The sequence below is a fragment of the Fukomys damarensis genome, unplaced genomic scaffold (genome assembly GCF_012274545.1).
Source record: "Fukomys damarensis isolate Sample0158 unplaced genomic scaffold, DMR_v1.0_HiC HiC_scaffold_2, whole genome shotgun sequence".
Lineage (NCBI taxonomy): Eukaryota > Metazoa > Chordata > Mammalia > Rodentia > Bathyergidae > Fukomys > Fukomys damarensis.
In genome coordinates this window covers 24,456,338-24,476,971 of record NW_022900914.1, presented here as the reverse complement: position 1 = coordinate 24,476,971, position 20,634 = coordinate 24,456,338, and the positions used below count along the sequence as shown (strand labels likewise).

The 20,634-nt window shown below is 37.0% G+C and overlaps 1 protein-coding gene across 3 annotated transcripts in view; it reads left to right on the top strand.

The window, feature by feature from the left end:
- Nucleotides 1-20,634, top strand: part of Srbd1 (S1 RNA binding domain 1) — a 207,339-nt gene that overhangs the window by 19,339 nt on the left and 167,366 nt on the right. For all 3 annotated transcript variants that reach the window (XM_033763887.1, XM_010615762.2, XM_033763886.1), the window contains exons 5-7: nt 10,166-10,332; nt 14,329-14,446; nt 15,827-15,965. In XM_033763887.1, coding sequence (XP_033619778.1) covers nt 10,166-10,332; nt 14,329-14,446; nt 15,827-15,965 — 424 coding nt within the window. The remainder of the gene's footprint in view (nt 1-10,165; nt 10,333-14,328; nt 14,447-15,826; nt 15,966-20,634) is intronic.

The following is a 20,634-nucleotide window of genomic DNA, read 5'->3' as shown; positions in this document are numbered from 1 at the left end:
TTTTTTTTTTTTTTTTTTTTTTTGGTACCGGGAATTGAACTTGGTACCTTGAGCTTGCGAAGCAGGAGGTGGAACCACTGAGCTAAATCCCTGGCCCTTCTTTTTTTTTTAATAGGAGTGATTACCTGTGTTCACCAGTGAGTTCTGTAATATCAGTAAGATAGCAGCTAAATGAAGCCTTTTGGGAAATACATTCCAGAAGAAGGTAAACTTACTGGCTGAGTAGTAGGAGGAGGGAAAATGTGGGTGGTGAGAGCTAAATACCTGGCTGCCAGAGGGTGAGTGGCCAAAGAGAGAGAGAAAAATTTCATTTTAAAGCCACAGTGGCACTGTCCATTGTTATGTGGTGGAAATATCAAATGGAAGCAAGTTACTTAATTTTAAGGCCCTAAAAATATTTTATAGCCTTTAGCCTACTTGGGTATGTAGGTATTACTAGTCCTTCCTTTCACTTCCAAGCAGTGTTTCCTTATTAAAAGTGATTTTGACAGCTGAAAGCCTGCTCTTAAAGGCTTCTGGGCGCTCCATGTCTGTGAATTGGGAAAAGTGGCTGTTACAGCTACCACTTTTGCTGAACAATATTAACTAAGCCAGCATTTTTCAGGTGGATTTAGGGACATTGCCTGGAAATCTGTTAAATATGAATTTATGTATTAGGGTTCTTTTTATTTAAATGTGGTCATCTTAGAGGATTATAGGTGTGCGCCAAGCCTTGCTAGTACTTTTAGATTCCTTATAAACAAGGAAAGTTTTGTGGGAGAGAAAATAATTTTGTCTTAAAATAATATTCCTGCTTCCAAACATGGTTCTAAACAGTGCCAGGTGTTGAAAGAACAGAGAAGTGGGAAAAAGAGTCAGTAATATCAAGTCAAAGTTGAGTGGATCCCCAGGATTATAGGTGTGCGCCAAGCCTTGCTAGTACTTTTAGATTCCTTATAAACAAGGAAAGTTTTGTGGGAGAGAAAATAATTTTGTCTTAAAATAATATTCCTGCTTCCAAACATGGTTCTAAACAGTGCCAGGTGTTGAAAGAACAGAGAAGTGGGAAAAAGAGTCAGTAATATCAAGTCAAAGTTGAGTGGATCCCCAAACATTTGGCTAAGAACCATATTGAATGATATTCCTAAAATTTACATAATGTATGCCACAAAATATTTGTCCAAGTTTTTTTTTAGGGGGGTGGAATTCTGAATAGTATGCCTATTTGTGAGGACTATAAATAGAAATGAATTATATATAAATTACTAATTATTACTGACTAATTTGAAAATGTCACATATTTCCCTTATTTTATCCCCATGCCCTTGTTCACCACCACCATGGGTTGGTCCTCTGTTTTTTCCCTTCATGTGTGTTCCTCAACTCTGAAAACTCCTGCTGTTTTAGAAATAGCACCATTTTGTTTGGTGCTTACCTGCACCACACCTTACAGCACCACACCTTATTTTTAGACTTTACCTATTAACATATTTTGTGTATTTCCTGACTGGGAATTGGGGATCACTAGATCTCTTTGGCAGAAGCAACTTATTCTTTCTCATCATCCCTTTTTCCTAAATGCAAGTACAATTTTGCCAGCAAAAATTAGTTTTTTTGTTGCTTATTATATTATTAGGCAAACATAAAACATTTTGAACTCTAAGAATCTAAAGAAATGAGTAGCTCTAATTCATTTTGAGAAGTTCAAATTGCTCCTAAGTTGGGATTAAGTTGTTATATGGTTCCTTTATTTTGTGGGTAGTGGGCTTAGCTATATATGTCTTAGTAACATTTGCTAAATTAGCAAAAGCAAATGAAAACCATTTTAATAGCATTTCTCCCTTTGTTTCAAAACATAGTGTGGGATTATGTGGGTGAAAAAGACCATGCAGGGGATAACAAAAGTCGGAAAAGAAGTGGGATGGAAAGGTAGCTTTCCCGCTTGGTAGCTGTAAACTATTTTCCCAGGAGAGATTAAATGAATGCAACTATACTAGTATATTTTGTTATTGTAATTTAGCTGGTCATGTTACCATGTTTAGGGATGCTGGAGTCTGCTTCTGGAGGTGGTGTCTAGGTTTTTTTTCTGTCCTGGGCAAAGAACTGGTCAGGACAAGCAGAAAATGTTATTAAAGGTAGGAAAATAAATCGGATCTCCAGAGTGAGTTTGGGCTAAGTGAAAGTAGGAAAAGAATACACGGTACAGTGTGAGGGTAGGCTACCTTGCGAGAAAATACTCAGTAGCAAAAACTCAATGAAGTCTGTCCTTTTCAAACACTTTTTTTTCTGATACCAGGGATCAAACTCAGGACCTTGTGCTTGCAAGGCAGGTGCTGTGCCACAGAGCTAAATCCCCAGCCTTTTTGTATCACCCACTCTTCAGTCTGACATCAGGTATAGGCCATCCTATTGAAAACTTGCTGGAGTTCTTGCAAGAACTTCGTGCAGGGCATTGGGAACACGTGTCCTGGGATATTGTAAGTAACAGATCATGCCTACTTCCCCAGCTAGTTTTGCCACACCCTGATCTCCTGTCTCGGTATTTATTATTTATCTGTTTAAAATTTTTTTTTCAATGTATAATATATATACAAGGAGATTATACTTAAGTGCACAGCCCAAGAAGGATCCAAAGTATAAAGACATAACCAGCTTCCAGGTCAAACAACAGAATCCTCATACCCTTTTCCAGTTCCCCTTTCTTCTCCTCTAACCACTCTCTGTTTCTAACAGCATAGATTAGTTTTTCCTTCTGCAGTCTCTAGGGAAACCTTTTTGTGTTTGATAAAATAAGTGATATAATAAGCTGTCTAGGTAAGGGGAGAGAACAGCAGGAATCAATAGCTTTTCAGAAGGGAGACTGCAGGTTGGGAGTAATTCTAAATAGAAAATCTTGTCTATTTTACTCATTAAGAGTCATTTAACTTTGATGTTAGTTCTTTTAAAATGCAGATGCTGTCTGGGTGATTAAGGCTGTAATGTATTTGCTGATGGCCAGATGTTTTCTTTTTAACCGAGAGGATAATATTTCCTTTCAGAGGAGTAAATCTTAGGACACTGGCAGAAGGTATTTTGATGGAAGTTTTGGACAGCTAGAAAGCTGCATGAAATACTGTATTGCTTTCTGCAGGAGTGCTCAGGAAGAGAAAGGAGGTGATTTTGAGTACTTTGTATTTTTGTGTGAAAAATCATCTTGCTTCAAATTTTTGAAGAGGTAATATAGCTTGTAGGACATGGGGCAATTTATTTAACTTCTTTGGGCCTTGATTTTTGTGTCTATAAGATAAGAATAATAACACTACCTACTTCATATTGTTACCAGGTAGTTTCCTAATAGAAATAAGCTGACCAAGTAAACATTACTGGGTTTTGTGGTGCTTGAATCTCCTGGAGTTGGTTTCCAGGTTCTTCATGTCTTGAACAGAGAATTGGATGAAAGGAGTGAAAAACAGTAGCAAAGTTTATTTGAAAAGGTAAAAGTGAAGAGCGAGGGAGAAGCTGCCCCTGCAGAGTAGCTTGGGCCTACTAAGAGAAAAAAGTGAGATAGAAGTACACCCTGGAGAATACAGGGCAGGCTGTCATGAGGAAAGCCATGAGAGCAAGATCTTCTTGGCATGTGTTCTTTTATGCTGTCTGAATCTCGAGGAAACTGAGAACTTCTACCTACAGGACCTGAGAGGTGGTGCTGAGATCCTGTGCCTTAGGTTGACGTCTGGTCTAGGCCATCCTAGTGAAACCTTTTGGAGTTCTCAGGAAAAGTCTGTGTGTGGGGTTTTGAGAACTGTTCTTCGCAAGTGTTCTGAAATCTTGTAATTAACATGTCATACCCACCTCCCCAGCCAGCTTTGCCATGTCCTAATCTCTGGTCTCAATATAGTGTAGATGACTTAATGTTGAACATGTAAGACTATTTGGGAACATGATATGTTTTTTATCATTGTTAACATAAACCAGTGGTCACAAAAATGCATCTCTAAATGTTAGAGGTTAAAAAGAACCTCAAGACTCCTTTTAAAAAAAATCTTATTCCTATCAGTAAATTTTTTAAAAAGTTAAAGTAATAAACGTGAGTAGTTTATAAGTAACAAGTCTAGTTATTCCCTTTGCTCCCTCTCCCCATCCCCAAAGTTTCTCTCTGCTTTTCACTTTTGTTATTTGTTGTTTTTTCATTTTTCTAAAACACAGATTGCCAAGCTTTACCCAGAGTATCTGATTAAGAATCTGAATTTCTAACAAGTTCTTATGTGGTACTTTTACTCCCAAGTTTTAGCACCACACATTATTAGTCACTGCTGTGTTATAAAGAATCCACGTCAAAAATAGGCATTTGAAAGGAAAGGTTATTCCACTTAACAGGGGCTAAAATCAGATTGTAGCAGCTAGCTGGGAAAGATTTCATCTGTGAGTAGATGGGCAGACACCAGGAGAGAGAGAGAGGAGAGAGAGAGAGAGAGAGAGAGAGAGAGAGAGTGAGAGTGAGATGAGCAACTGACTGGGAAAGGAATTAGGCTTCCATAGGTATTGAAAGGGCTAAGGAATCTGGGGTGAAATGTTTATGACCTGGATGCCCAAGGATGGTCTGCTCAGGTGTGTAGACAATTACTGGACTTTTTGGCACCAGGGGGATTGTATACTTTGTTTTGAGTCAATTCGTCCTATTTACTGAGAAGCTGCTGTTTGCTAAAAGCAGCCTATTTGCTTTGTCCTGTTGGTTTAGGCTAGGCCTGACAAAAACCTGCAAACACACAAAAAAAGATGTGGGCCTGCAGTCTTAGCTGTTTTAGGTTCCTTTTTTAAAACTGCAGCTAAGCTAGTTTAGGGCTACTCTAACACTCACATAGTAGCAAAGTGTTGAGCATTTTGATCCTGTCTGTATTAGAGAGAGAGAGAGAGAGAGAGAGAGAGAGAGAGAGAGAGAGAGAGAGAGACTATCTGGTCAGTCCTTGTATGCACAGTGAGACAGTTTATTCACTCACTGTTGCAGGCAGGCTGAGTCTGGACCAGGACTCAGCACAGAGTGGGCAGAGAACAAAGAATTTAAAGGGAAGAGATGGGATCATTACCTTGAGGAATTTGGGGGGCAGACAGAATGAGGTCACTCTTTTTGGGACAGCTGGTATCTTGTTTTTGTTCTTTGAGGTTTTCTGTATTTCTCCTGCAGAGATTTGATGGCTGTCTGGCACACCTGAGTCTGCTTCTACCTGGGTGGTATGTGCTCAGTCCTTCTCAGTTGCCTTACCTAACAGCTGTGGCAGTATCCACTGCTCATCTTGGTGTTTCAGAATCTTGCCTGTCTTTCAAGGGCCAACTGAAGTGCTACTTCTACAGGTCTTCCTTGAATATTCCAGAGAGCAGTTCTTTTCTCTGAGACCTTGGTAACTCTTACGGCCTAGCATGTGCTGTTTTATTTGTACTTATATCCTAGGCTGGCCTCCAACTCATGGTGATTCTCCTACCTGAACCTCTCCAAGTTCTGTGATTACAGGCTCCAGTAATGTTTTCTCTTCCTTTTTAGATTGCTCACTCTTGAGGACAGCGGAAGTTTAGGTCCAAGCTTGGCAAGGGATTTTAAAACTATGCCACAGTGTTTGAATTTTTACTAGTTAGGTGGGAAGAAACCTTGTGATATAGGGGAAATAAATGTAACTCTCAACCTTTTAGATGTTAGATATGCCAAGTTCGTGTTCTCCAAAATGAAAGAATGAATTCTAAGGCCCAAAGGAGATTAAAAGTAGGAAAATGAGAGAGGGGTGGGGGGAACACTCCTGAGAGACAGGAGGGGACCTGAAGGAAGTTTCATAGAGCGAAATCACGAAGTGTGTATAAAATCATGCAGTGGACATGAGTCAAAACTATAAATAACCAATAAGATGACAAGTATAGCTGCTTAGGTAATATTGATCCACCAAGGAAGCAGGTCACATAGAAAGTGTGCATGGAAAGAACATGATCTTTTAGGACCCATCACCCACCTGGGTGACTAATGTCTATCTTTATTGGACCGGGTGATTTCAATTATAGTATCATTGATTTGTTGCTTATCTCTTGGAGGTAGGCCTGTTCATTCCATCTTTATCTTGACAGATGCACCTCTAGCCACAGTCGTAATGTGTTTTCATCTCTGCACTGACTCCCTCGGTGGCTTAGCCTATAATATTTCTACCTAGCTAAGCTTTTTATAATAATTGAAGCTTATATTCAGAAAATGAAAAGAAAACATAGGGAGCTTGATTATTTTAGAAATACTGTATTATGAAAAGTAATATAAAGTGTGATGGAAAGCAAAGAGAATAACACCAAACTGTTACATATTTGATTGAGGTAAAAGTTCATATTTGTGGAAAAGCAATTTGCGTGTCATTATGTAAGCGGCATTGCAAAACTAAACTTAAAAGTTAGATTTTTTTTCTTTTGCAAATGGGTCTCTTCTCCAAACTTCCCTTAGGCCTGGGATATAATGGCTACCCCCATCTCTTGTCACTTCAGACAAATGGGCAGAGTATGCAGATGTTGGCGCCAGAAGATCAAAGTTTGGTTTGATTTCCCCGGGGGAAGGGAGGGAGCGGTCTGGTTTCAGGCAGGGATGGTATCATTCTCCCCTTCCTTACTGGAAAAGACCCTAATACATCTGTACATGGTGAGGTGTTGATCTGAGGCAAACAGGCCCCTCCATCACCTTGGAGCTGGCTTTGAATAAATCTTTTTTTTTCTTTTTATCAAAAATAAATGACCTTCTTAGATTTGGTCAGCAGCCAGCAAATGAACCCGAGCATATGGACAGAAGTAACTGGTAACAAATGGACATGGTCCGAGGAAGTTCCTGAGTTGATGGTGAACCTCTCCTAGCACCACTCACAGAGTAAGGCCGCTGACTCCCATCACAAAAAATAATTTTCAGGACTTGTCAGCAGGCACAGAAAAGATTTCTTTAGGAAGAAAATATGCTCTTAGAAGGGAGTGCAGGCCTTCATAGAGTGAGACTCATTTTCATCAGGAGCTGGGTGTATTTATTTGGTTTTGGGGTTAGAAATCGAATTTGTGAGCCTGTGCAAAGCAGAGGTTCAAATTACAGGTGAGAGGTGATTCACCTTTCAGGGGGAAAGCCCATTTAGTTGAAAGTAGATGGCCTATTCACAGGTGAAAAGGCTTTTTTGACACATGAAAAGTGAGGCCCAGAGAGCAATTTACATGCATTTTATTGTCTTTAAGAGCTTACACTCTAGAAAACTGAGGCAGGAAGGTTGCAAGTTTGAGCCCACCCTGGGCAACTTAGTGATACTGTCTCAAAATAAAAATTAAAAATGAGCTGGAGATGTAGCTCAGTGTTTAATCTCCAATACCATCAGAGAGAAAAAAACCAAAACCCCCCAAAATCCTTCCGGAATTATTTTTGGAACCAATTTCCTGGAAGGGAAAAACACTCGAGTAACTTCTGTGTTAAAAGTGCATTTAAAAAATAATGATTTTCCATGTTTTCTTCTGTTATCTTTATTTCTTCTATCCTCCTTCAAGAGGAGGAAAGAGAGGCCTTCATTTGCTTCATTGGTGGTAGAGTAGCTGGGTGTGATGGAGAACACACAGTCATGCTGAAGCCATTGATGAGATGCTTTTGGTTACAGTAAGAGAAAACCCATTTCAAGCTAGTTTTAGCTCTATTTATTGACCTACCTAATACAGAAGTTATGATTGCTGCCCTGAAATTGTCTTTCAGCTATTGTCTTAGTACTTCCATCTTTCTAATAACAAAAAGCTTCATGTTCAGCAAACTGCATTTCTCCAGAGGAAGGAATTATACTGGGGCTCAGAATTCCAGCCTAAATCTTGGGCTTTATACTGAGTTAATCTCTCTGGCTGTGTTGTTTTTTTTAGTTGGGGGGACAGTGTCTTGCTATATGTTGTTTAGACCAGCCTTAAAATTGCTATGTAGCCCAGGCTAGCCTCAAACTCACTTGGAGTCCTCCTGCCTCACCTTCACAAGAGCTGGGATCACTGGCTGTTAATTCTTTAAAAAAATCTGAACCAAATATGGATCTGGAGATGGGGTATTGTTATTCCATGTAGTTGGCATGTAATGGGGAGCTAACCACATATTGGAGGAGATAGCAACAATATCCCCTAAAGTTTCTGTGGTAGATGATGTTAATTGGAATAGGAAATAAGAAAAGGTATGGGTTTGAGAGAAAATTCCATTGAATTACTTGGGGAGAGTCGGGGATGATAACAATAAAGAGAGGCATTTCTGAATGAGGGAGCAGCCCAGTGAAGACCTCTGAAGAGGGAAGCAACTGCCTTGTCCTAGAACTGAGAGAATCCATGACTGGGTCAATCTAATGATTTTAGGGGAAGGTTGGGTGGGGATGGAGAGGGAGGCCAATGCCTTTTGGGTCATGTAAGGAGTTCAGATCCAAATGCAATGAGAAAGCATTGATGGACTTTACCCGTTCATTGAAAAGCTACCATATGGATTTGAACAGAACATTCAAAGGACTAGAAATAGATGAGACTGGAGTGGATGCAGGGAGAGCACTTAACAGCTATTTCAGTGGTCTAGGCTGGAACTAGATTGGGGCATAGGGCTGAAGAAATGAGACTAAGGAAATATTTGGTGATAGAGTTAATGGGATCTTATGATGGATTGGATTTAAAAGTTGAAGGAGATAGAAATGTTTTTCTAGCTTGATCTGTTTGAATAAACATATGGGGGATGCTAGAAGAGGAATAAATTTGAAAGAAGATCACTTTGCAAATGCAAGATTGAGGCAGTGTGTTAGATTTCTGAGAAAATGTGTTAGAGTTGGATGGGTCTGGTGTTAGAGAAGAGTCAGGCTGGAGTATCCTTATCTGAGATTTGGTGCTAACCCATCAGAATAGGTGACAAGATGTGGGTTGTAGGATCCAAGAAGCCTAGAGTCTGAGGTATTTTCAGTAGTATCTGGGGCCATTTATTTCATCTGTAGCTTTAAAATTCAGTCTATTATATATCTTAACTTGATTTTGTTAATCAGTTGATTCAAATTCTTTAATAATTTTCCTGTGATTTTTTTTCCCTTAATTTTTGGCAGATCTTGGGCCTCAAGATTGAAAAATTAATAAAACTGCTTCTGTTCTTTACTTTGAAAAAAGTTGCTTAGGTTTTGAGAATAGTTGCTGAAATAATTTAATTCTTTCTCTTCTCTGGGCTGACCTTTTAAAACGTTTTTGCTTACATGTACATTTTACTGAGACTTATAGATATATTTTTAAAAATAATTACTTTGGTTCTGTAATATCTATGCATAATAAATATTCTGAAATTACTGCTGGGTCTTCCTATCCTAACCCTCAGTTAGCTTTCATAAAAGTTGTGTTCCTCACTTTTGTGAATCATTCCATGTAAGTTCAGATAGAGTTGCTTCATATTCTTAAGTGGTATTCTCCTGTTTGGCCTGATGTAATTGTTTCTACCAGTTCCCTGCTGTAACTTACTTTGTGCTTACTGTTACCATGTTAGAAATAGTACTTTTAAAAATGGCAAATAATATATTTACCAGAGGTATGTTTATATCAGGATGAATTCCAGGAGTGTAATTGGCGGGTCAAAGAATTTAGACATTACAATTTTTGTTGTTTGTTTGTTTAGACAGGGTCTTTGTATGTTGTTTAGTCTGGGCTTGAACTCACTATGTAGCCCAGCCTGGCCTAGAACTTGCATTGTTCACCCTGCCTCAGCTTCCTAAGTGCTGGGATTATAGGTATGTGCTGCCATGCCCAGTAGCCTTACAGATTTTGATATGTATTGCCAAATTGCTTGTCTTTTGATGTTACACACTACTTTACCTTCTCACTAGCAGTGATTAAATAAATGTCTTTTCCCTGCATGCATGCTGACTCAGTGAGTTACCCACTCTGTCCGCTGCCACTCAGAGATGAAAAGGGCATCATTGCATTATTGAAAAGTGCTCTTATTGAGCATCGTGGATTTTGAATCATACAGTAGTTTTGACTACATTTTATTGAATTAGTGAAATGACTATTTTACCACTATAATTGTCAGTACACATATGTAATTTATATGCTTTTCTTCTTTTGGAAACCACAGCAAGTGTTTTTTATGTGACTGGAGAACACTATGTATTTAAAATTATACATTATAGCATAGATACTTAATTTTCATTATTTTATATCACTACATATCTTTTATTTGCAGGTTTTATCTGAGAGAACTAATATTGAACTTTGGGTTTGTGCCAACATCATTCGTCTCTTTAATGATGATAACACAATTCCCTTCATTGTACGTTATAGAAAAGAGCTCATCAATAACTTGGATGCTGATTCCTTGAGAGAAGTTCGACAAACCTTAGAAGAGTTGCGGTAAGAAATCCAGGAAGGGCTGAGCTTAATGTAAGGAGGTAGAGGCTGTGTGGTCCAATGAGAAGCAGGGACCAAGTAAATGGCCATATGTTTTGACAGTTCCAGTGTTTCTTTTCCTTGAATTATGCTCTTCTGACTGAGTCAGCTCTAATTTACTTAGGAGTGTGTTGAGTCCCTCTGCTGGTGTGTGTTTGCATAGCACGGGTGTGTAGCAGTTGAAAGGTGACGTGCATGCTTCTGGGTTTGACTGTTGCCTTCTCTTGGAAATGATTAAGGGTAATGGCAAAATTAGTATTGTCAGCAGGAAACACAGAGAAGTACATGTTGATCTAAATCTTCAACTGTTTGTATAATACTGTCTTCGTAACACTACATAATCCCTAAATGGAGAGTTCTTTGGAAGTACCAGATGGCTTCCAACCTACAGTAACTTGACTTAACAATTTTTTGACTGTATGATGGCCAAAACCCATAAGTATTCAGTAAAAGCCATACTTTGAATATTTTGAATTTTAATTGTTTTCTAGGTTAGCATTTTATGCTGTTATATGCTGTGTTGTGATCCTGCTCTCCATCAGCCATGTGATCACAAGGATAAACAACCCATACTTTACAGTGCCCTGTGTTCTATAGAATTTGTTAGAAAGATATGTCTTCTTTTTCTATTCTTTTAAAGATAACTGTAATCAATTATTTTTGTATGGTTACAGAGTAGAAAGTACAGTATCTTTTAAAAAATTATGCCTTTGGACATAATATAGTAACTAAGAAATATGCATACAAAAACTAAGACTAACCATGTTACTCAGAAGACTTGTCAAAACATTGTTTTCTCTTTAGGTGTTTATTGCATGCCTCCTACAGATTTTTTGAGTTGTTATATATGTATTCTTCAGTGTTACAACAGGGATCTGATTAAAATTTTATATTACCCTTCCATCAGTCTATTCGAAAATTACTAAGGATTAGCTTTACAATAATCCTGATAGCTTTCTGTGATGTGTGGGGAACCTGTATCCATTAACCTTTCTATCCTTTTTGCTGAAGTTCTTTTAGTGCCAGGAGAATTAACATACTAGTTTGTAGTGAATTGTATTTCCTTGAGAGGCAGAATCAATTAGCCAATTAGAAGTAAAAATCACTTGCTATCAAAGATGTAAAACTTCCAGGTCAGGTGGGTATAATCCAGCATGAGAGTATAAGAACTGGAGATTACAGATCCTATCTAAAATGAGAGCCTTGACTCCTGTCTAGCAGATCACTGACATGTAGGGCTGTTTGTTTGCCCAGTTTGCTAGAGTTTCCTATTTCTGAGAAGAAGTTGGGAACCTGGAATTAAAATTTCTGGACCAAATGAAACCATCCACAGGGCACATCTGGAAGGCCAGCAGTTTGCAGATTTTGAAGTAAGCTTTCTGCATTAAAGCTTACTTATTATGGATAAAGTCTGAGGGTCTTGGAACTCATACTGGGGAAAGTGTCACAAGAATAGTTTGCTTAAAACATTTAAGTCCTCTAACAATCAGTGTATGGAGGCAAATAGAAACTTGATGTCAAAATTATTATTACTATTTTCTTTTTCTATTAAAAAAACCTGTCAAATTGCATACTTTGGATTTCCATTAATGGAGGAATAGTTGAATATTAGTAGAGGAATATCCCTTGACATAAGTGGGGGCATTTCCTGGGGCTTAGATCTTTTCCCAGAAGATAGACATTTATTTTGGTAATGAGATATGGTCACTATTTTTTCTTAAATTCAGAATTTTTTATAAGTAGAGCTTTGGTTCTCAACTTATTCATTGCTACCTGTAGATGAGAAATGAAGCCAATTTAATAAGTCATGACACTTTTAAAAAAATGAAATGAGAATAGAAAACTTAAGAATGTAGTTTATATAGTAAAAGTAAATATTTCATGAAACATTGTTTCAGTTTTACATGTGTATGTATAAATTGGGTTGGAAAGTAAAATATATGTTTTAGTATGCATTGCCATTAGAAAATGAATTAACACATTCCTGTCAGCTTGAACCACTGATGGTACGTGTATGACCGACTTATCAGGCAACTTGTTCTACTGGTGGTAGAAGTTGTACAGTCTTGGAGCAGTCGTGCATGTACACTGGTGGTTCAAGCCACCTGGCTGCAAGGCATATGAATTATGGCTCCATTGTGAAATTAAATAATATGACTCTGGGTAGCAAGAAAAGTTTCCTGCATTTTTCTCTAAAGTTACCCATTTTCTTCTTATGTACAGGTCAACAGGAAATAGTCCTTTTGTCATGATGACCCTGACAGCTGTTGGTCCTTGACAACAGTTTTGGGCTACCAGGACTGTGAAAGACATAGGTTGTAATCTAAGGACTTCATATTCTGCATATTCTTTCCTTTAATTCACAATCTTCTGCTTTTAGTTTTTTAAAATGTAGGTAGATTTAATTTTCCATCACTCATTTTTAATAGTTCACATCATTTCTAACTTTTGCTATCATTTTAACAATACCATTATTAGGCATATCCTATAAATAGGAGCAGCTAATAAAATAGGATGAGAAGCACTACGTATAACAGTAAGATTCAGTCTGATATGGTGACATGTGCCTGTAATCTCAGTTATGTGGGAGGAAGATCTCAAGTTCAAGGCCAGCCTGGACAATTTGGTGAGATCTCAAAATTAAAAGGGAGGGGAGAGCTGGGAATATGCCTCATTGAGAGAGTTCTTGCGTAGCATGTGTGGGTCCCTGGGTTTAATCCCATTACTGCAAACAAAATGCAACAAAACAAAGTAAAAAATAAGATTGAATATTTACATTGAAAAACTGTTAATGAGATTGGGAAACTACTGTGTCCACCCCTTCCCTTACCCTTATTTGTATATTGATTTCTGTATATTTTTTCATGGAATAGCTTTTTTTATATGGAGTCCTGGTTCTTTTTGGTGGAGTATGGTATTTAGAAAACAGTTGTGGGTGCCAGATGTGCCCAATTCGAGCAGTGACACTCCAGTAGTACTTAGCATGCTTAGTGGACTGTAACTTGGTTTCCAAGCCCCATTATCCTAATTCTAGACCTGGGATAAGGAAAAGTAAAAGATAAGTTGGGAATATCTTGTAGCAAGGAATGAAAAGTGCCCAAAGAATGATGGAGCCATGTCAAAAGAATACAATAGGGTTACTTCGACTAAATGTCAGGCAATATGAGCAGTAAAGTGTTAGAAATGGATTATAACCACTAAATAAAGAAACCATGAATCTATAGGGATGTAAATAAACGAGTGAATAAAGATTAATCAAGGATGGTGTAATTACCTAGCCCCAAAATACTTCTCCATAAAATACTTATTAAAAGAGAATAAATAATACCACTATGATGGAGAAACTCACAAGACACCACTTTAGTCAAGTGGTAAAAGTTGTTTAGCAGTGGGACAAATCAAAATCATTTGCCACCTTGTAGGATGTGATAGAAAAACAAGTGTCACTTTCATGATATTCTTGCAGAGTGGCACCACAGGAATTGAATCGTAAGGAAGTATCAGAGCAACTCTAAAATAACTTTCTTGTGGCTTTCAAAAGTCTGAAAGCCTTGAAAATCAAAGAGAGACTGTAATACTGTTTCACCCCAAAGAGACTACACATAGGACAACTACACATAATACTTGATTCTGGAGGGAAGACGCTGCAAAGGACATCATCGACACACTTGGTGAAAATTGAATAAAAAGTGTCAGTTCCAAGGATAGATGACAGTAATAGATCATCTAATTATTAGATGATATCAGTGTAACCAGATATCAGTAATAACCTGTTACTGGTAGTTGCATTGTGATTTTGTAAATTACTGTTTATAGGAAATGTACACTAATGTATTTGGGCATGCTGTTATTCTCAAATGATTTAGGAAGAAAAGGATTCTTTTTACTTTACCTGAAATTTTTCTATAAATTTGAGAAAGTCATATAGGTCTTACATATTACAAAAGTTTTTATTTTCAGGGCTGTTGCAAAGAAGGTCCATAGTACAATCCAGAAGATTAAGAAGGAGGGCAAGATGTCTGAGTGTTTGTTAAAAGCCTTGCTGAACTGCAAAAGTTTTGAAGAACTAGAACATGTGGTAAGAAAATGTTTTTCTGCTTTAATACCTTATGATTTGGGTCTTTTTATAATTTAAGACCAAGGCATTAAAGACTAAAGTCTTTAGTCTTCATTATTTAATCCATCAAAATATTTATCCTTTATCCAGTTGTTGTTTTTGTTTTTGGTACTGGGGATTGAATTCTCCAGTAATTTTTTTTAATGCTCTTATATTTGGTTTACAAACATGATAGTACATAGTCCTTGCCTTCAAAGAGTTCCTAGTCAAAAGGGAAAGGAGAATAGATTATATAAATGTGAAACCTAATTGAGAGGACTGAACTGGAGACATATGAGTGTAGGTAGTTGGTATAATAGTTGGTACATTTGGCCCTGCAGTTATTTGTGAGTTCTACATTTGCATAGTCAACAAAGTGTGGGTTGATAATATTTGAAAAAATGATGTCTGTGTTGAAAGAGTTTTTTGTTATTATTCCTTCAACAATACAGTATAACTGTTTACATCGCATTTGCATTATATTTGCTATTTGTAAGTAGTTTGGAATTGATTTAATGTCTACCGGAGGATATCCATAGGTTATATGCAAATACTATGTCATTTTATGGAAAAGATTTGAGCATCTGAAGATTTTTGTTTTTATAGAACTGGGGAGGGTGTTCCAGAAACCAGTCTCGCATGGATATTATGGGAGAGTTGTTTTAGAAGCTATGAGAATGGAAGAACTCATTTGAGGAGGGTTTGTGGGTTAGCTTGTCAGGATTGACCCCTTTGGAACACCAGCTTTTGAAATGTGGATGAAGAGGGGAGAACTTAAGGAGATACAGAGAAAGGATCAGATATAGGAAGAGAGTCCAGAGGTGATGGTACAAGGAACCGTAGGAAACAGAGTTTTAGAAGGAGGTAATGATCCATGGTTAAATGTAGCAGGGAGGTTTGGCAAGATAGGCCTGAACAGCTATATTTTGCAATTAAGAGATGACTGTGGATCTTTATGATACCACATTGAGCATGATATGTAGGAAGAGAAGCCAGATGGTGTTGGGTGGAGGAGTGAATGTGGATTAAGAAGTAATAGTATTGTATAAAGACAGCTTTTAGAGGAGCTAGCATGGGTTGAGGAGAGGGTCTTGCAGTCCAAGGAGTTTTTTAGATCAGTAAAACCAAACAAATAACTAAACATACAGCAAAAGTATGAAGAGTAAGATAAGGCACATACCACCCTCGTGAAGCAAACATTAGCTAGTTAATATGAATTCATCTCTGAAGGAAGAGGAAAGGGTAGAAAAAAGGGTATCTTCAGCATTCTCAGTATGGCTTCTAATTTTGCTAGTTTTAACTTTTTCATTTCAAAACAAAATCCTGTGTTACATTTTCTGTAACATAGTCTTTCCTCCCTAGGCTGCTCCATATAAAACTGGGAGTAAAGGCACAAAAGCCCAAAGAGCAAAGCAGCTGGGATTAGAAGCAGCAGCCTGGACACTGCTTGACAACCCAGGGAAGCTCAATTTGCTGTCTTACATTCGACCTGATGTTAAAGGTACCAGCCTTACTTAAAGATATCAGCTTCCTCCCTCCCTCCTTTTCTCTGTCTCTCCGTCTGTCTCTCTCTCTTTCTTTCTTCAGAAACTTAGGTTAAAAATGGTTTCAGTACTGTCCACACAAAAGAATAGTATAGCATGCAAAGAATAAGTGATTATAATAAAACAGATCCTGTGACAGACCTATTTATTGCTTAGCTGTTCAACTTTTCTTTCTGGAAGAAGTGCTTGTTCTAGTTATTTGCCCATTTTTATTTTATATTATTTCTCTTTTCTTAATAATTTATAAGTTTTAAAAATAGTCTTTGCTATTTACATGTGCTGCAGATCTTTTCCAGCTTGTAACTTGTCTTCTTACGTTCTTTATGCCATCTCTTGGAAAATAGAAGGTCTTAGTTTTATTATTTATTAATCTTTTAAGATAATTGGTTTTTTCTTTTTAAAGAAATTGCTTCATATCCTAAGGTTATAAAGATTTTTGTATATTGTCTTTTAAGGCTTTTTTGTAATTCTAAAAGTTTAATTTTAAAATTCATTTCTATTGTTTTAAAAGAATTTCAGTACTTCTGACATGCACAAGGTATGAATTAAAGCTCCACTCCTACGCTTCTGCTTTGTAGGGAATAAAGTGTTTTTTTCTGAAATTCACCTCCAAGTGTATCTTCCTATCCTTTTATATATGAGAGAGAAAGAGAGGGAGGGAGTAAGGGAGAGAGATTTCTGACAAAATCCCAGGGAAATGACAGTTTGATTCATGTCAGAATGCATTGGTTTTATTATCAGAGTGAACAGTACAGTGTGAACTTTCTGGATAACAGTGGCTTTTTTTAGAATTGCTTTTAGGATTGAGTGGGGAGTTGAATGGCTTGGTGATTGCTTCTCTTTTAAAAAATATATTTTTAAAATATTTTGAAACTTTGTATGTAAGAAGTACAACATGATGTTTTGATATATATATGTGTCTATAAATATATATAAAATTAATATATGCATCATTTCACAGTTAACTTTTTTGGTGATAAAATCTACTCTTAGCAAATATTCAGTATATAATGTAACATTTTTAACTGTAAGTACATTAGAGCTCTAGCCAGTGACTTCAGCTTTGACCTGTATCTCCCTAACCCAATTCTAGTTTCCTTTGGTCTTCTGTTGATTCCCGGGCCTAGAAGATGTGACTGTCTGGAGATGTAAATGTCTGTAGGGGGCAGTCTCTCATAACAAAATCCATTTTATGTACTTAACTGAAGAAAATCATAGCATATCATAACCCATTTTTATTTTCCATAATCCAGAAAATAATTTAAAATTAAATTTGTGATTTAAAAATTGAGTATGGATGTCTGTGAAACACATTTACCTGTTCATACACAAATATACATCTCAGTGTGTGTGAAAATAGACAATAATGAAAAGGAAAAGCAAAATGGTATTATTGAAATTTAGAGATGGTTGAAATAAGTAAGATTCTAAATTGCTTAATTTTAAAAGTGTATTTATAATTAGATTTCAAATGGTTGCAACATTTAATATTTTAATAATAGCTGAGTCTAAAGAGTCAAGCCTTAAGGTCAACCACAGTAGGAACTATCTATGCTCATGATGGTGTGTTTTATTACAATAGAATATTGGAGCTTTTGGAATGTTCAGTGCACAAAGCTTTACAGCCAGTTTACTCCTTATGGCTTTCTTTTCCTTCTTTTCCCAACCTCCTTTGGTACAAAGGTCTATTTGGTTGTTACAGATTCAGAGTTCCTACTGGGTAGGTTTTTGATAACTATATCTGTTTTGGTTGTTGTATATGGTGATATTCCTGGGGTACATGATAATGGATACCAGGCAGTGATATTTCTGATTGTGTGGATAGCTCAGGACCCAGTATAATTATAGCAGTACTTACAGCCATAACCAAACTTTCTGTTTGCTTTACTCCCTCTTTCTTTTATCCTGATCACAAATGTAGAAGAATTATAATTAATTATAAGCAAGGTACTGCTTTTTAAAGTTCATGTGAAATATTTTTCTCTTCCTGCTGCCCCTTCATTCTTCATGATACATGCATACACACAACCACCTTCGATTCTGCTACTGTTTTTCTAAAGAAACATTTTCATCGTTCTCATCATTTCTCAGAGAAATGTTTAAGAAACTATTTATTTTGCCCCTCCCCCTCATTAAATACTTCTTGCCACAGACCAACAAGAATTTGGTTTGAATTGTGTCTTAGTTACTTTTCTCATTGCTGAGAAAATACCCAACATCCAAGTTAAGGGAGGAGAGGTTTATTTAACTCACAGTTTGTAGAGGTTGTAGTCAATAATTGGCTGGCTCCAAGGCAGGGTGGATAGCAGACAGGCCTTGAAGAGGAGAAACAGTTCATAGTGGGGAGAAGGTTGCAAAAGCAATAAGATAATTTAAGTGTCTTTCTGCCCTTTTTATCTTAACTAGGTTACTTAGGGCAGGTAGCACTCATACCCTTAACTCTAGTCCCCTTGATGGAAGCCTTACACCATGAGTCCTTTCCAGTGTCACACACTGTAGTTCCAGCCACCTCTGAAAAATCTCACCTGTGACCCCATGAGGCATTGGGGGGACATCTAAACACAGCCATAACAAACTGAGGAGCTATCCTGTGCCACAGATGGACTGTGTCCTGGAGGAGCCAGCAGGCAGAAGTAGGTGGTGGTTCTGTTGTAGATAAGAGGTGTTGAAGTGAAGATAAAATGAAAAGAAGGGTTGGCTGTTCAGTTTTTTGTTATGGGTGTGGAGGCTTGGAGATTCTGTTGTTGGAAAGAATACATTATAAGGAAGGGATATGATTTTTGAATTCTGTGTACTGTATTTCCTCCTGATTTCACTGAAATGCTAAACTTTTGGAATGCTTTGTTATTCTTGGTTATATTACTAATCCCAACAATCAATTCTGTGTGATTGGGGAAAGAGCTCTTTCAAAATGGATAAGCTGGGCCAAGGATTTAGCTCAGTGGTTCCCCTGTCTACCTTACAAATGCAAGGACCTGAGTTCGATCCCCGCCCCCCCACCCCCAATGGATAAGCTTTCTTTTCCAATTTTTTTCTGGTTGGACTGAGAGGGATATGTGAGTTCAAAGAGCTTCCCAGATGATCTGATAATTTCTGCCTGCCACTGAGACCACTGCTCCAGAGGTGCTCAAGGCACCCTCCCTAACAGTGCATTTTTTTTACTCTAATGAATATCAGAATCATCTGAGATGTTGTGTGAAACAATATAATCTTTTTTTTTTTTTTTTTCCTGAGACAGGATCTTGCTATGCAGCCCAGGCTGCTCTTGAACTTGAGGTGATCCTCATGCCTCTGTCTCCTGTGTGCTACCACACCTGGCTTAGAATCTATATTTTCAGCAAGCACCTAGTATATTTTATTTTCAGATCCTCAGGTCATACTTTGCAAGACTTTGTGTTAGAGCTCATATTATTTTAATTACTTGAGGTTTATTAATTAAAAAAACTCATATTTCCTTCATATGATAGGGCTTTATAAAGATCCTTTGTTATAATTTTCTTTAATGAAGACTGATCTAGGGAGGTGGCTAACATACGAATGAGCCTATATTGAGTGTTTACTATGTGCTACAGCTGTTCTAAGTCCTCATTATATGTACAATTTTCTACCTCATAAAGGTCATTTGTTACCAAAAATTTCCTTATAGAGAAATTCTCTTAAAGCGTAAATAGAATTCCTGTTAATTTCAATTACCAACTTTTCTTTAAATTTCTTTAAAATACAGTTATTCAGTAGTTGGCCTTTGCTGTCACAATACAACCCTCAAAATGGGTATTTTCTCTTATTAATTGTACCATAACGTCTGTTCTGCTATTGTCTTTGTTCTTTTTACTCATTAAAACTATACTCATAGAAGAACATATCCATGAGACTCAGTGCTTGTGTAATTCAAGCCTTAATGTAAAATAACAACAGTAGTAAGGCGTTGTTATAAATAGAATAATAAGGACAAAAGCAGTGAAGGAGACCAATGCAAATGCTCTTTGCCTGTGTATAAATTGACATTATAGAAGCTGTGATGTATAAGATTCACTGCTGTGAGTTAGCAATCCAAAAGTGCTTGGAGAGAACTTAAATTAACCATCAGTAGTTAATCTAATTGGGAAAATGAACACCTGCCTGATCGGCTGCTCTTGTTCTGTGTTGATGAGATTTAAGGAATTCAAATAAGTCATTGAAAATGTGACTCAATGCTTTATAACCTGAAATACAAATATTAATAAAATTGCTTGTAAGGGAGACTTTTTTGTAACAATAATATGTGGTTTGGGATATGACTATTAATATATTTTTGATTTTTGTAGCCACTTCATGAAGGAGATACTCTATTCCATTTTTATAGACACTGAGGTAGAGAAGTCAAGTAACTTGTTCAGTAATTATTAATTGATAAATAGTGGAACCAGGTGTAGACCAGACAGCTGGTCTACAAGGCAATATATTATGAAAAGGGCTTGTGTTACTGCTTCGGAGACTGGTTTTTGTTACATATGGAAACTAATCACTGCCATCATACCTTTCTGTCTTAAGTTTGTTAATTTAAGATTTTATTTTGACTGGACTTTAATTTAATATGATTTAATTATAGACTTTAAAACCAATGTTAGACTTTTTGTTTTTGTTCTC